Source organism: Coptis chinensis, chromosome 2 (assembly GCF_015680905.1).
Source record: "Coptis chinensis isolate HL-2020 chromosome 2, ASM1568090v1, whole genome shotgun sequence".
Taxonomy (NCBI): domain Eukaryota; kingdom Viridiplantae; phylum Streptophyta; class Magnoliopsida; order Ranunculales; family Ranunculaceae; genus Coptis; species Coptis chinensis.
The window spans coordinates 55624058-55641489 of record NC_141457.1 but is presented as its reverse complement, the minus strand read 5'-3'; the positions used below and the strand labels follow the sequence as shown (position 1 = coordinate 55641489).

General features: G+C 35.1%; 1 protein-coding gene and 2 long non-coding RNA genes across 4 annotated transcripts; 1 reads left to right on the top strand and 2 right to left on the bottom strand.

The window, feature by feature from the left end:
* The first annotated feature begins 5751 nt into the window (after positions 1-5751).
* On the top strand, positions 5752-7012 carry LOC147516697 (phylloplanin-like). Its single transcript, XM_086594613.1, has 2 exons — positions 5752-6004; positions 6591-7012. Exons 1-2 carry the CDS (start codon positions 5818-5820, stop codon positions 6872-6874), a joined length of 471 nt encoding a protein of 156 aa, XP_086450739.1. The 5' UTR covers positions 5752-5817; the 3' UTR covers positions 6875-7012.
* A 3521-nt stretch (positions 7013-10533) lies between these two features.
* Positions 10534-11578, bottom strand: LOC147516696 (uncharacterized). The gene is made up of 2 exons (XR_015213721.1): positions 11062-11578; positions 10534-10953 (listed from the first exon to the last, which is right to left on the bottom strand). It is a non-coding gene; the product is annotated as an uncharacterized LOC147516696 (long non-coding RNA).
* A 1291-nt stretch (positions 11579-12869) lies between these two features.
* LOC147516695 (uncharacterized) lies at positions 12870-16500 on the bottom strand. Of its 2 annotated transcripts, XR_015211125.1 has the most exons (3): positions 16023-16233; positions 13571-15486; positions 12870-13086 (listed from the first exon to the last, which is right to left on the bottom strand). It is a non-coding gene; the product is annotated as an uncharacterized LOC147516695 (long non-coding RNA). The 2 variants fall into 2 exon arrangements; XR_015211124.1 differs by having other exon boundaries at positions 13571-16500.
* Positions 16501-17432: the final 932 nt, after the last annotated feature.

The window sequence follows — 17432 nt, the reverse complement described above, 5'->3', positions numbered from 1 at the left end:
GATTTTGTCTAGAGTGAAAAATTAATTTTTCTCTTTAATCTTGTGCTATGGTAGGGTCAACAGTCAGATGTATGTGCTGATCAATCGATTTTTGACTTCCGCCAAAGGCTTCCACTCACAAATTATCGTCGATAGAAGGCATGGCAAAGAGGTGCACCCTGTTGGTAAGAGATCTGTTTTGAATTTGTAAGAGATGTGACAGTTTCTTTTAAGTTAAGTAGTGTCTGTGTTGGAAGTTTAGGAATTAGGATTCACCCTTGATCATACCGAATGGTATTTTTAATTTATGTTGCTATATAGATCGTGTGTCTTTTAATCTTTTGGAATATGAATTGTCTTATGTGATTTAACAGTATTCTCTCTCTAGAATAAGCTTATTTTATTTTTTGTTCATGATATGTTTGTTATTAGCTCACGATAGGCTTATTATAGTTTAGATGGTAATTCGAGACTAGTCATTATTAGTGCCTTGCATCACTCTTTATATGTCAAGAAATTGAATCCTATACATCTGTCTACAGTTTTACAAATATAAATATGGAAAGAGTAGCTAATATTTTATTTAAAACCCCAAGAAATCGAAAGTGATTTCTATAGTTGATGTAGATGAATGTTAACAAATATAAAATTCCACGTAAAATGTATGCAAACCAATTTAGAAATACGAGCTCTTATAGTCCAATGCAGGGTAATTTCCTGTTTGAGTAATCATCAAGTCCCGTTGCGCTATACTTAAAGAGCATTTAAATATTTTATCGGGCACCAGTGAGTAATCGTTTATTTATAGTTGACAGTCATGTAGATTTCTTAATCCCGGCCCGCTTTTTAACTTAAAATGGAAGTTACTATAATGTGTAGGAGAAAGCATGATTAGACGCACCTCCATATCATATTTATTCAGTCATTCAGTGTACCAGTTGCAGTGATAAAGACTAAACAAAGTAAACATTGTTACTGTGTTACATCTCTTTTCCAGTCCGAAACTTGATTATTATAGTTTGGTCCGTTGTTAATTGTGGGAGTGTTGCAAAGATCCTATTTTAGTCAATTTTGGTATATCATTGCAATCATAAGCAATTATCTTCACGAGTTGGTCTGCTGATTTTCCTTTTGCAGTCATCCCTTCAAAGAGTAGACTTAAGTTATTGAATAAGATTGATGAAAAGCATCAAGGAAGTGATGCAGATGTTGTGAGTATTATACAATGAAGTTTATGAGGGAAATAGTAGAAGCTTGTTCAACTGGATCATTTGAAAATAAGGTATTCGAAAGTTTTGACAAACACTTTATTTGGCTCAACGACTTCGCCCTATTCTTATATAGTAACTCCACATGTTGTGCTTTGACTCATCCAGATAACAAATTTAGAACTGAAGGAGACATACACGGAAGATGAACTTGACGGTGTTCGACTCGATATTATTCAGTTCATCCAGGAAAATGGAGTGTTTCAGCCGGAAGCGAATAAGGATGAGTTTTAGCTATGTTCGGACCCTCCAGTTTAATTTATGAGTCTTACTTTTTAAATTTATGAAAAGGAATTTGAAGTTTGTTTTCTTAGTGCACTCAAAAAATTAATGGAAGTTTTTTTTTTTATTATTATTATTATCTTTTTTTGCAATGTTTGATAGTTTATTGTACATTTTGGAATTTGTTGGGAAGATGGAAATGTTGTATGTAGGCAAGCTGTGTAAATTTTGTTATGCAAGTTCGGTTTTTAAGTGGAAGACTGTTACTAGCATTATTATTATTATTATTATTATTATATATATATACCACGGTTTGGCATAAACCGTAGTGTTTAGTATAACTATATACCACGGTATTATAACACATACACTAATATAAACCACGGTTTCAATAGCTTATATGCCACGGTTATGTTGACAACCGTGGTATATAATGGGTATTACAAACCACGGTTCTTTGAAAAACCGTAGTATCCGTTAAACATATATACCACAGTTTTGCTATTATTATATACCACACCACCTATTGTCACGGTTCTATAACAGTGGTAAATATATTTATACCACACTTAAAAATAGTGATATAAGTGTCATTCTGTAGTAGTGTATGCTAACTGAGCAGGAGGAGATCAACAGCTTCATTGTAAGTCACTACACAGAGAAATTCAGAGCAAAGAATCTGGACTTAGATGAAGGTCTCCTACAGCTCATCCCACAAACTGTAACTGAGCAAGAGAATGAGGATATGTCAAAGATGCCGAACCATGAAGAAATTAGAAAAGCAGTTTTTAACCTATGCCCAGATAGTACACCAGGACCCGATGATTTCAATGGCCATTTCTATCAAGTCTGCTGGAACATAATTAGAAGAGATGTAGTCAGAGCTGTGAGATACTTCTTCATTAAGAGTGGACTACCCTCAAGTTTCAACTCAAACTTTATAGTTTTGATACCAAAAGAAAGGAATGCAAACCAGTTGAATAAATTCCGACCTATTTGCCTCTCCAATTTCTCCTATAAAGTTATCACCAAGATCCTAGCTTCAAGACTGGCTCCAGTTGCCACACGGATAGTTTCAAAGGAACAATATGGTTTCATCTCGAACAGAAATTCTCATCAAGCAATTGGATTGGCGTCAGAAATGATTAATGAGTTGAAAGTCAAAAGGCATGGAGGGAACATAGCTCTCAAATTGGATATTTCCCAGGCCACAATTACCTTTTAGCAAAAAAAATAAAAAATGCAACTTCTTCAAAGGAGGCTGAACTCATTGCAGCAAAAAGTTGCTACCTTATTGGCTAAAGAAGTGCATGCTGAGGTAGCTCATGTTTTCAATGGGGGTAATCAAAGTGTGATCATTCAAGATCGACTCTGAATAGCTAGGAGTGCAGAAGTGCAACGTCTTTTTGTTTTTTTAAGAACTTGGAAATATTGTTGTCTAGCTTTAAGTTTTTTTGGGTTCCTAGCTAGGTTGGTTTTATTAGGAGAGGCTCTTGATCTATCTAGCAGCTTGGGCCTTAAAAGGGAGTAATATAGATAATAGAGTGTCTCCCAGTTATTGTTCTTCAATCTATGTCGGGTCCATGTGAACTTTCTATTCTCTATTTATGAATGGAAAGTATCCATTATGAAAAAAAAAGTCCTTAGGTTAAGATTCCAAGCAAGGTTCCTTTCATCTGTTGAGGTTGTTACCTTTAGAAGTATATCTGAAACATTATTGTGCTACCCAGTAGACCCATTTCCAATGGCCAAAATAAATTAAAAGAATCCTAAAACGAATTTTTGCAACATTGATGAGATTCCTCCATTACCATTAGCCTTGATATGAAGTAGTTAATTTTATTAAAAACATTTAGGTTTATCGGTAGCATTTCTCCGCAAGACTCCTTGCAGAGTCGTCTCATCTATCTATGTTACTGCATTGGGTATTTGTGCGTCAACAGGGAACCACCATAGAGAGTCTCGACATGCTGGTACTTCTAGAATGCCATATTTCTATGAAAAGATGAAACAGGAGTTACCTGGAACCACGACCACCCACATCTAACATGAGGAAGGACCTCATATATTACATGAGTTACAAACTTACATGTAGGAACAAACAAAAAGTGCCTTAATGTTCCGTAATTTCATTTTGCATCTGAGGTTTGCAAGTTGCTCAAGTTTAAAAGAAGAAAATCAATCTTACAATTTGTTTAGCTGGCTTACAAAATATCTAGATCATATCCTAGCTTTGTAAACACTTGGAAATTCAATTTTCAGTTGATTTCCACTTGCACCTTTCTTGGCTAGCTGTTTTAAATTCGTATAGTTTATCAATTCAATTTTACTAAAAATATTTAACAGAAGATCTTGTGATGAATATGTGCGCTTATGGGTATCCTGTATTAAATCAAGGATTTTTTAGTATTAGCCCCCTACTAGATGAGCCAATTAGGATTTCCCCCAACTAGATGGGGAAATTAGGGTCTCCCCCCTGAGTACACACAAAAAAAAAAAAAACACGGTCAACTTGATTTAATTTTCCCTAATCTAGTTGGGGGAAATCCTAATTGGGTTGACCGTGTTTTTTTTTGTGTACTCAGGGGGGAGACCCTAATTTTCCCATGGGGGAAATCCTAATTGGCTCATCTAGCAGGGGCAATACTAGTTAACCCTTAAATCAAATGTTGCATGCGCATGCTTTGGGTCATAATCACCTGTTAATTGCACTTTTCTATTCTCTGTAACAAAATTTCCATGCATTTATAAGGGTAGAGGACTAGAGGCACATAGGTGGACCACATAAGCTCATATGCAATCCAAGGAAGCACACAAGTTGCACTTTCAACTCAAAATTTTAACTTTTTTTAACCGGTTGAAGAATGCCTACATTAAGTGTGTCATTTTGAAATTTGAACTAGCAAGTAATAATTTGATAGTATTTTACTATTTTAGAGTATCTTTAGGTGAGATATCATCTTAGCATCAAACACCAAATTTTCAATAATTTAGTATTTTTTTATCTTCAGGAGATACACATGTTGATGAAAACACCAAAAAAATATCAAAACAAATACCAAATCGGCCAAAATTTGGTGTTTGTTTTGGTGCTGTATCAAATTTCTCTCGCGGTTTTTTCAACCGCGCGGTTTTTTCAACACCACATGAGTTTGGGCTAGAGTATGGGCTTCAATCACGCGGTTTGGCGAAAACCGCGCTAGAGATTTGAAAAGAGAAGAAAGAAGAAAGTTGATGTGGGACACATCGCGCGGTTTCTGAAAAACCGCGTGGGCTTGGACTTTTGTGGCGCGGTTTTGCGAAAACTGCATGGGCTATACAGCGCGGTTTATCTAAAACCGCGTCATTTGATGTCAACTATTTGATATTGTTTGCTAAAGTTGGTGGGTGTTTTTTTGGTTTGGTATTTAGTTTGGTTCAAATATTTGATGTTTTGTTGGTTTTATTTGATGTTTTGTTGGTTTTTCTCCTAGAGATGCTCATTAGGAGAAAGCCATGTCGCATGACTGTGGCTTGTGTAATTATTGTGATGCCTTCAGACATAAACTACGCATAGTACATAGTAGCGTACTAATATTACCGAGAAAAATGAGGTCAACTTGAAAACCATCTCGCCCAGAATATTCCTCTAATGTTGTTGGCTTTTATTATTTTAAGTGAGTTTCAAGTTTCAACAAAAAAATAACATTTTTTTTCTTTTTATTATATTCCACCCAAAATGTGATTAGAACTTTCAACAACGGAGACTTTTGATTTCTATTACATGCACGCGAGCGTGCATATAGCCATATACTATCCCACTAGTAGCAATAGAAACCAATTGTCATCTTGAATAGTTACACAATTCGATCGCCATCCCAGCTCATGGAATAAGATGCTTGAGAAAGCGTTTAGATAGGAGGAAAGATATTTTGTTAATCTTGGGCACGGAATAGTAAGAGCTAAATTGTACTTTCATAGGGTTAAGCCCCCACAAAAATGGCATTTCATGATGATGAGGGCGGTTGTGATGCAAGCTGGACAGTGATGGAAAGTTAAAAACAAGAACCCACCTTTCAGTCTCCTCTGTGCAGAAATCTTCCGAAGTCCTCTACTCACCTTTTTTTCAGCAAAGACAAGGATAAGTGGATCTTGGCTTGCTAGCTAGCTAGCTATACTTAGGGGCTACAAAATGACATTTACTTCAATGCTTTTGTTTTAATACAAGAATTGAAAGTCGTTCAAGTCAAAATTAGCTGCAGCAAACATCGCTAGTTCTCTCCCCTATAAATATTCCCTCTGATCTGCATCTTAACACATCAGTTAGTAACTAAACAACTGTTCTATCGTTACGAAAAATCAGCAACTCATGGCTTTGAAATGTCTCTTCTTTGTTTCCCTCTTAGTTGTTGGCTTGGCAACCCCGCTCGCTAAAGCCCAACTTGGAGCTGGCCTTATAGGAAGCCTTCTTGGGTTGATCAGAATCCAAGGCACTGTATTTTGTACCACCAATGGCAATATAAGCGACAATGGCTCAGCAACTCCTGTGTTTCCTAGTAAGTTTTCCTAGAAGGCAGTCTTCCAAACACGTCATATCTAGTACATAAACAAGTTTTGAGGGCATTTAACGTCTGTTAAATACCTTTGCATCGTAGAACAAAATATTTTTTGTATCTGAGCATGGCCAGGATGGAAGCTAAATGGTGGCATTCTGTTATGTGCCAAATGTGTGGGAGCATGGGGTATGTGGGTGATGATAGTGTGGCGTTAGTGTTAGAACTTAGAAGTGGGTGTTGTCAATTTGAGTTAGTCTTGGTAGGTTGGTAGGATTAGATAAGTAGTATTTTAGGAATGTGGACGTATGAACAGTAGTAGTGTCCTCTATTCTGGTGTCATTCAGTTGCAGTCAAGTTTATTTCAACACTTTGGATCAGTAAGGAAAAAGGGAGAATTGTTATTTGAAAACAGACTTGTGTTGTAGAGGTCAAAGGCTCCTCCATTAGCCTTACTGCTCTATCTAGCTTCTTCCATTTTATTTGTAGTTTCATATACAATCTAGTTTTATTGTATCACATTCTGCTATTCATACACATATGTCACACTTCCTAATGCTAGCTAGTATATATCTTCTATTTCTTGCAGATGCTCTTGTACAACTGCAATGCGGAACAGGAAATGTTGTTGCAGCCAGTGGCAGAACTAATTCCCTTGGAATATTTTCCATCTTGTTGGATCCACTCCACTTTCTTCTCTCGCCACTCCTGAACAACTGCAAACTTGTGGTCAACACTCCGCTCTCTACATGCAACTCTGCAATGGGCGTAGACGGAATTCTTTCTTCACCCTTACAGTTAATAGAGAATACTGTTTCTGGGCTTTTAACGATAATCAACATCATTCCTCTTAGGTTCAACCTAATTACTTGAGAAGATTGTTTCTAAGCAATATATCTTTAAGAATAAGTAAGCTTGGTTCTTACAACCAGCCTATTCAAGAGAATGGTTGATGATAGTCTCCATATTAAGTGTTGTCCTTTGCATTCTATATATCTGTAAAGAAGATCATCTGCAGTGTATTCTCTCTACACAAGCTCTGGTGTTGAAGAAATAAATGATAGTCAACTTTATTTGTGCGATACTGATGTTATAATTGCATAATATATGTGGGATGAACCTATGTTATTTTCTTGCATTGCCTGCAGGCTGCAGCCTGCAGGGGAAACAAATACTAATGTCAACAACAATAAGTTGTTCGAAATTGTCCTTAGCTTGTATAGTTGTATATGCTTAGGTTTTCTGTAGAAACTGAAATTCTTTTTTTTTTTTTTTAATTCTTTCTTCCATATGATGAATATCGTATAGGATCAGCATCTTCTCAAACCATACTTACCAAAAAATTACCAAATATAGATCGATCCAAGAATTCCAAAACGGCCTTTGCTAGAAAGGCGTTTTGCATAACACATTTAGAAATGTGAAGCAGAATCCTAAAAAGCCCGAACTGTGGAGGACAGAAGAACATATACTAAGCAGGATCCTAACGTTTACCCAAAGTATTAACAAGACTAAACAATTACTCTCCCTTCTCCCTTCATTAGATTGTTGCAGGTCCTCCATTATTTTTTTTTGCTAAAAGGAAATTGTATTAGATAGCAAAGAAAAAAAAAACATTTTACATTTTGTGATGGCCCTGGGCAGACCACTCCAACAAACAAAATTAGGTCTATTCTCCCGCCATTGCTTCTGGCATTTTGCTAGGGTCGCTCCTTTCTATCCACACAAGTATGCTCGGAAATTTGCCTCCCTCCATGTGCTTGTTAGAATATATATGCCTTCCCTTTAATTAATCCTTTCACAATCTGCTCTTGAGTCCATATTTTCATCTCACACAATCAGACAGCCTAACAAAGTAAACTAATCCAAGGAGAAATTGAACATCATCAACTCCGAAAAAATCTAAACTGTCGTGCTGTTGTAGTTTCTATGTCGTTCAGGTGTTTTCATGGTATTGTTTGAGGAAGTTATTACAGTTGTAGATAACAACGAGTTTGGTGTTGTAGTAGTTATTTGAAACAAACATCCTCACAGATGTTTTTGATATACATGGGGGTTGGTAAGCTGGCGCTCTTTTTGCTCTCTACAACTGAAGTTTGGAATGAGTTAAAACAAGCTTAGTGAGACAGTAAGTCAATCGTTTTGAAGTGTATATAACACATCAACTAAAACAAACACTTCTTTTGTGATTGGAACAATTAATTAATGAGTTTTGTACAGTGAAGAAGACTAAGTTGAACTGAATGTTTGACACAAAACAAAGTCATAATGCTGTTTCTTCCATAGCCAACAACTTTGATATATATATAACTAAATTAAATGTGTGTTTCACACAACAGCATATACATTTGATTTGACTGTACATCGAACTAAGGAAGCATCTTATGCTGATCTGTTGTCTCCTTTAGAACTCTAATTTGCAACACCATTAGTCGGCCAATATTTCATTTTCTACAGCAATATATAAAAGTGGTATGTATTTTCTATTTATGTAACAGGAGTAGGGGCTAATTCATGAAGTTCTACATTAATAATTTGACCTTCATTAAATTATGATGATAATTAATTAAAGACGCTCACTTTCATTGCAACAGTGTTACAACTTTGGATAAAAGATATGTTTATGCTTATGTCATCCAAAAGCTTTAAATTAGCTCTTACATACAAGACTTCTACTGTAGTATGCAATTGAAATTTTTTGCTCTACACAGGTCTGTATTCCCTTATTTTTAGTAAAATTTAAGTGCAGAAGTGAGAAGCGTATGTCATCAGCTTTAGCTAGCTGTGTTCTCTGTTTTGCAATCACACTTGCTATTTTGCCGCGTATGCATATTTACTTGCCTTTCATCCATAAGGTATTGCAACTATTTTTTTTTTCACATGCACGACACCATTTTTTTTCTTTTATTATTTATTAATAATAATCCTCTTTTTCCCGTCATTTTTATATTTTTTAAAAACAAGTCCTTCAGAGTTTACATTACTCACTTATTTTGTCCATTTACTAATCTTATTTTGGTCACTCAAAAAAAAAAATGTTGGCACTCCACTCTAGAAGGTCAAGTACGTACCTAATAAACAGATTAAAAATGGTATGAACTGGCGGTTTGCAAGAGTAATGAGAAGCATCATATTTTTAAGAAACTCTTAGACTCAGCTATGCCTCTGAGTGTGTGTGTCTGTAGTTAGAGGGTTTGGAATTGTGTCTTTACTAGCAGGAATAGAGTTTTTAATATTCACGTAGACAAAGTATTGCAAGGAGATACACTTCATTTGGCATATAAGTGTGAATGCTAAAACACTCCTAACTATGAAATGTACCATTCAGTGTTTTTCTTTAGGGCTTGGTGAAACAAGTATGGATACTTAATTTTTATTGCAATTTTTATGTTGTTGCTACATAAATCCTGTGATGTTACGTTGTTTTCCCAGCACTTGCTTTTAGACCAGATCGGAAAGTCGTTTTTTGCATTTAGCTAAAAGATGTTATTACCGGCTCTAGGTATCATAGATATGGTACAATAGCAAACCTATAGTCCTGTCTCAGTTAAATGGCATACATAAACACCACTACCACCCTATCATAGTTAATATTGCAATAATTTTATAAATGATGTTTTCTTTTTTAACACCACTACTATAATCCTCCATTTCCTACTTTTCTTTTATTTAATGTCTCCCTTTTTCAGTTGCTGTTTGGTGCTGATTATCACGGCTTCTTAATATTTTCATCGTCAGACTGCTCAAGACCGTTAATGAGTAATCACGAGTGAGATTTCAATTTTACCCTTATGTCCGTGTAAGTACATCCGTTTGGGAGCCTAACTCTATATATATATATAGTAGCATCATGGCATGTGCGACGCAGGTGTTGAGTTATACATTGGTAAGGGAAACACCTATGTTGTATACGGTTCTTACCCAACATCATTAGTCTGGTTCGTCATTTGGCTAACTGGATTCTTATTTTTTTTGTTTTTTTGTTTTTTGTTATTAGTCCAATATACATCCTAAATTTTCAATACAGCTCTAACAATTGCGAAGTGCTTGTATGCCAATCTGTTTGTCATCCCTCACTCTGATAGGTGGAGGAGAGTAGGATTAATTGTGGGATGTGATGGGGTTGCTATATTGTGCTATTGAATAATTAAGATAAGAATTGGCATAATACCTAGAAGCTTCTTCCGGTGTCTTTATCTACTTCGTTTTCCTCCATGGAACAGATTTTAATGTCTAATAAATCTGAATCGTCATCCAGAGAACATGTTTCAAAGTCTAGTATATGATGCTGAATGACTGAATCAAGATTGTCCACTTCTACCCAGTTATATTCATTAGGGGTATTGTCATTCTTGGTGCGTATCTCAGGAAGTTTCATATGGTTGGTAGACTCTTTGATCCATACAAATGTAGGTTATTCAATATCTTTTTTACAAAGATCTAAACAGAATAAAAAGGAGAAAAACTCGGCAGAACAAAGAAATTTTAAAATAGCTTAAAAAAATATTTGATTATACTAAGTGAAGAAAATGTAGAAGAACGTATCATCACATTGCATATATAGATGCAAAATATCATATATGATACATAGAAATGCAAAAGAACAAAAGGTCATACAGATTTAGAGATGCATAATCGAATCCAAATCGGTCATACATTTCTTGCGGTCTATCATGATAGAATCCAAATCGGTCACCAGTTACAACATTCCTTCGACATCTATAGTATTCACGTCTCCGTTCTAGTTCAATAGATTGTTGTTCATTAATCATTCGATGTCTTCTCTCTCGTTGACGTAGACGTTCACGTTCTCTATGCCTGGAAAGTTGTTCCTCAGTCATGTTTTGGCGCCGGTTTCTCTTTCTTTCGCTGGCACTGTCGACAACTATGGATCGCATTGACATCAAGTACTAATGAGCTCTCTTGGGCAAAGTTATCCATATCGAGTGCAACTGAATTTTATGGTTGCCAAAAGAACACACACGACTTCATCATTAAATACAAACACCAACATCACAAAAATAAGTAAATATGAACAAAACTAAAATACTAAATCATACCGTTTCGTAAAGGTTGGGAGATGGTCCATAGAAAGCGGTCGAAGTAGAATAGTAGTGCTCTATTCGTTGAGATAACAATTACATAGCTTTTTTGCCCTCTTACAGTACCAACCCCCAAACTAGCAGCACGCCTTTGCGCCAAGCAAGACCGCCCTTATCCCTTTCCTTTCTTCATTCAACCTCTTTCCTTCTTTGCTTTGTTCCAATGGAGTCTAAGGCAAAGCTAAAGTGGTTCGTATGCCTACTTTACCTACTTGATGAAAGGGAATGTACTTAGTTTCGTTTCCGGGTTTATAGATTGGATTCAGTCAGCGCCATGACATAATCAAAAGGAAGGGCATCCAATGAGGAAAAGTTTGAACAGATAATCAATACGAAATAGCCCCACAAAAAACTATAACTATATATCGAAATATCGAGATTGAAGAAATCAATTATTTTTCGTGTATGTGTGAATAGTAGTGGTTGAAGATGGTGAACAGTATCTAAAGCGGGAGACGAACAATGAGAAATTGCAAGAAAGGTGAACAGTGAGAAATTCTAGGGGAGGATTATTCGAGAAGGCTGGAGATAATACCTACAGATGTGAAAAGACTAAAATACCCTCAATAGGGCAGCAAAATTACCAAAATACCCAAGGGACGTACACCAAAACTACTGTTTCTCGACCCCCACATTTTTCTATAAAGTATATATATATATATATATATAACAACCCACCTACCAAATATAAACTCTCTCTCTCTCTCTCTCTCTCTCTCTCTCTCTCTCTCTCTCTCCTGGACTTTCGTCTTTCACTTCACTGCTTTTCTGTTTTCATCTCTTATTTCACTATCCTACTTCCCATTCATCTATTTTTCTCTTGTGTTTCTTTTCCATCTTCTTTATTATAGATTTTCCCTATTGTTGATTGGAGAAAATTATTGATTGTTTAGTAACTTCTCATATTCATATGGGTTGATTTATGACTTTCAATTGGTTTAAGAATCAGTAACTTTCTATTGGTTTGAATTAGGTGATGTTGAAGAATAAAAATCTGAAATTTAAACATTTTTTCGAGTGTTATATTTTGAGCAATAAATTTCTGGTTTTTCAATTTAGTCCAAGATTATAAAGTTAATTAATGAATGTGAATATCAATGATCGACATAAGCTAATAAATGAGGAAGCAATAGTAATTTGTCAGTTTTTCATTAAGAAAACTATTACAACGCCATCTTTAAAGATTTATGTATGAGCCGCAGCATCAACCCACTTTTACATTAAAGCCAAAACTGTAAAACTTAGTCTCTGTTAGTGTATGAGTATCGTATTAATTACATGGTTTAAATCTATCATTTTAAACAAATCTATCTATACTAGTGTGTAAATCGATAAGTCTTTCCCTTTGTGATTTTGTTCCACTACAAAAGCTTGATGATGAATGTTGCTCTAAGATTTGAGAATAATTAAGACCTACTCCCAGTTTACTTCGAGTGGAAACCCATTGTCTTACCACTTTCACTGAATCAAAATGGATGGCTGTGTTCTCATTGAAACTTACATTCGACATGAAAGAGACTCTCAGTCAAGCTCCAAGTGAGCACTTCTCGATTTGGTCGACTCCCCCTTCTTTCGCTCCCGTTTTGTCCGGGCAAGAGAATCTAGGTGATACACAGCTCAAAGCATTATTTATAATAAATACTACCGATATCGGAGGAGAAAGGCGGATCCATCGTCTTGCTGAGGGAAGTGATCTCTCTGTCCGCCTAAGCAGTCACATTTTCCCTCCTTGAGGCTTTCTGAAAATGAAGTGCATCACTCACTCATAACCTTAAAAACAATTTCATTTCATTACTAAATAATTCCATTATCCAATGTCAGTTTACAAACAACCAACCGACCAAAATACAACTTCAAATGTTTACAAAACCTGCTAAATAAAATCTATTCAACCTATCCTAACACCATGCGAGAAAATGACTTCACGTCTAGCATATCCATGCATCCATCCAGCCATCATAGCCCCGTTTTATTAAATTCAATCTACAAAAAACAAAAAAAAAGAACTAGTTAGATTCAATATAGCGACAAAATCCAATATAGTACATCAAGAAGAACTAGTTAATTGGTAACAATAAAACTACGAAACCAATAACGATTAGAAGACTCCTCAAGATTAGACATATCAGTTCGTAGTAACCCGAGTTTTCAACAAACCAATAAAGATTAGAAGACTCCTCATGATAACAATTCATCCATGAGAATATTATCAAGGCTGAACTAGACTATAAGAACTCTTCCCTTCGTGCTTACAAAGATAAGGATACAAAAAGCTTCTATGTCGTGATGCACTAGTAGATAAATCCTTAGACGTAAAATACAAGAATTGATGAACTCATAAACAAATGTTCATGAACTAAATGAATAAGGCCTATTAAGTTGCTAATATATATATATATTCAAAGGTAACAAAATTAAATTCAAGAACTGGAAACTTGTAAAAATGATGTAGACAATAAATACTTACCCACGATTTTTAAAGAAAGCTTCTATGTCGGATACAATGCTTGGGAAGAAGCAAAACAATAAAAAACACCTTAGAAAAAAAAAAACAAGAAATGTAGAATTATTAGACCTAGAATCAACTCATGATAATGAATCAACAAACTTAAACTACAATTAAAACACAGCAAATGCAAATAAGTCTCAAACACACGCAATTCTTGAACATTGAAATTGATAACTTAGGACGATAGAAGAATGAAAGTTCATAGACTAGACCAGACAACAACAAATAAAATATGGTATATGCCCCAAGCACTGATAGCATTTAAAGGTGCATATTGCGAGACAAAAAACAAAGCCAATGGACTTCGTTGAATGTCATGCATCCAAAATAAACCATGTAGCTTTTGCATGTTTAGAAACTAGTAAGTAATTGTCACGCCCCAAATTTCATAATGACTTATTACCAAAGACACGTGGCATCTACCGTCATTATGAAACTCAGGACGTGATCGGACCAACTAAGCAAAACCGAAACTAAACAAAGACAGAAAAAGCTTACAAATTTTTTGGTAAAGTCTCATCTGTATTTTCAACATTTCATAAACTTAAATTCTATCATAACCTGAAAATCATAACAATATAGATATCTCATTGTTTAACCCAGTTACTTAACCGTCTTGACGAATGCTAGAACAGTTAAATAACCCTTACACTTCGAGACAATTTAGTTCCTTCCCTTAGAAGGCATTAGTTTCTCTAGCACGTCTAAAATGTACTAAAAACATTGTATAATTTATATCATGACTGTTAGTTCCTCTATACAGTGTGAGACATCATTTTATCAAAGTAATCCAACAAATAAAATAAATTTACCTTGTCCAAAAATCTTTATATGGTAATCCACCCCTACAAGAAAGTTAGTATACTTACCATCCTGCAAAGCATATTTTAAACAAGTAAAACTAGTTAACATATCCGAATTCATTATACTATTATACACAAATATCCCTAGCCACGACCACGATAGTCACTTCTACACACTACTGTGACTGACACATATATCCATGTGTCTCCCCGTATAACCTGATCCACTCTCGATAACAGACATTGATCGTTGTCGGGATATCGACTAGGACCACAGAACGCCGAGAAGACAGGATCTATACGTTCGCGCGCTATATATCAAATCTTAAATATTATAACAACCACTCTTGGGCTAACAGCAACACTTGGGTAAAAAATATATAATCACACCTCGGGCAATACAATGTAACCAAGGAATTTCCTAACCCTACACACCTTGGTGATCAAGCAAAGAATTTTACTACTTACAACACCGCAGAAGATTCACCCGAGAAATTTTCATACAATAGAATCAGTCATTACATGACTTTCATATCAACGGAGTCGTGGCAGACTAGGAATTAACAAACAAAAATACAATTAGAAATATTTGCTAAACTAGGTTCATACACATAAAAAGAGAACTTTTCCGCCAATAGCTATCCCATACTTAACAATCCAAATAATATCATGTAGTTAAAATTGTAATCTGCAAGCTTTTTAACTAATAGCTATAAACAAATTTTCCCAAAATCCAAAGGTTTTAACATGAAACACTTCAAGCAAATAAAACCTTGCTGATGCTCAACCATAGAAACACCCAGGAAAACCAAAGTATCTTAACATCAATAGCTAACGTCAAATTTTGTGTTTATGTGGTTTCATAGATTAACTAGTCAAACAACAGCAAGGTGTATCTTAATTCCATAACAACCTTGTTAATTAGATGGTCAGTCATCTTTGTTAATTTGATGTGTACATAATTGGTAGAAACTAAGAAAAATAGACACAAGAAAGCGCAATCACTCACCCGAAACAGTGACCACTTATTTTACACTAAGTCTCCTCTTGGTTTAGTAAGTTCTCCTTTCTCTGAAATTCAAACTTCATCATCTTAACAACAACAACAACTTGCTGATTTTTAAACCCCACAGCTAAGCCTAAACATCAAGACTATACATATAAACTATGGCTATCATGTGATCCGGACTAAAGAATTGGGGCTTCACTATAATGTTTCATAAATGTAAATTAAATAGCCTAGGAACTGACCACTGCACGGAATTTTATACATTTGATTCAGGAAGGCTTCAAAGCTTTAATCAATAGGGACCCTACATACTATGGCTTGCTCTTGACAGTACAAACAATAAAGGTTTATGTACTCAAGTTGTGCACTCGGATTCTTCACAAAAAAATTCAATTCACAACACACTTCAATTCAAACACACTAATAAAATCAGGAATTCACAAACAATAAAGGTCAAACCTTTCACAAGCTCCAAAATCAATTCGACAATGTAATCAATGGCGAAAGACATTATCACCTCAAAATAAACTCCACAAATTCGAAAAAACAATTACATGATAAAATACAAAGTGATTTCTTCAAATAGAAACCAACTCACCTGTGAAATTCTTGAACTTGAAGCACAAGAACGAGAGAGATTAATTGATCGACAAACGCAAGAGAGAGAGAGAGGAGGTGGGTGTGAGAAAGGAGACCGTCTATTTTTGAAGTGACTTTTGATTTCACGAGCCTGAGATTTCAAGTTTTTTATTTCGATATCTGTTCTTTTTGGGTTTCTTTAATGGGCCTTTCTTTAATTGTGAAATTAATTTGGGATACTTGAAATTTTTCACTGAAGACTACGCTCAGAGTTTTAACCCAAGCGACACAACAGCTTGCGTTGAAGTGTCGTTTTTAGAAGAACTGACACAATTGAAAAACTTGTTGTGTCTCTTTTCGATAAAGTGACACAACAAACCTAATCCTAATACAAACAAACCTCAAACCGACACAAAAAGGTTGTTGTGTCGGTTTCCCACATACCGACACACCAATCCCTTTTTTTAGTAGTGGCTATTGTATCATTGATACTGAGAGCCAGTAATAACATCTTTTAGCTAAATGCAAAAAACGACTTTCCAATCTATTGTAAAAGCAAGTACTGGGAAAACAACATAACATCACAGGATCTATGTAGCAACAATATAAAAATTACAATAAAAAATATATATCTATACTTGTTTCCCCAAGCTCTAAAGAAATACTGAATAGTCCATTTCATAGTTAGGAGTGTTGCAGCATTCACACCTATATGCCAAATGAAGTGTATCTCCTTGCAATACTTTGTCTACGTGAATATTAAAAACTCTATTCCAAGCACTGCTAGTAAAGACACAGTTCCAAACCTTCTAACTACAGACACACACTCATAGGCATGGCTGAGTTTAAGAGTTTCTTAACAATATGATGCTTCTCATTACTCTTGCAAACCGCCTATTCATATATACCATTTTTAATCTGTTTATTAGGTACATACTTGACCTTCTAGAGTGGAGTGCCAACATTTTTTTTTGAGTGACCAAAATAAGATTAGTAAAGGGACAAAATAAGCGAGTAATGTAAACTCTGAAAGACTTGTTTTTAAAAAATATAAAAATGATGGGAAAAAGAGGATTATTATTAATAAATAATAAAAGAAAAAAAATGGTGTGGTGCATGTGAAAAAAACGGTTGCAATACCTTATGGATGAAAGACAAGTAAATATGCATACACAAATAGAAGGTGTGATTGCAAAACAGAGAACATAGCTAGCTAAAGCTGATGACATACGCTTCTCACTTCTGCACTTAAATTTTACTAAAAATAAGGGAATACAGACCTGTAAGGTAATATGTAGAACAATTTTTTTCAATTGCATAGTTGCATACTAAAGTAGAAGTCTTGTATGTATAGTAAGAGCTAATTTAAAGATTTGGATGACAAAAGCATAAACATACCTTCTATCCAAAGTTGTAACATTGTTGCAAT

What these genes read in the sequence shown, in the direction of transcription:
- LOC147516697 (XM_086594613.1), top strand. Translation starts at nt 5,818, where the DNA reads ATGGCTTTGAAATGTCTCTTCTTTGTTTCCCTCTTAGTTGTTGGCTTG. An exon ending in AGCAACTCCTGTGTTTCCTA is followed by an intron (nt 6,005 to 6,590) that starts GTAAGTTTTCCT and finishes TATTTCTTGCAG; the next exon opens with ATGCTCTTGTACAACTGCAA.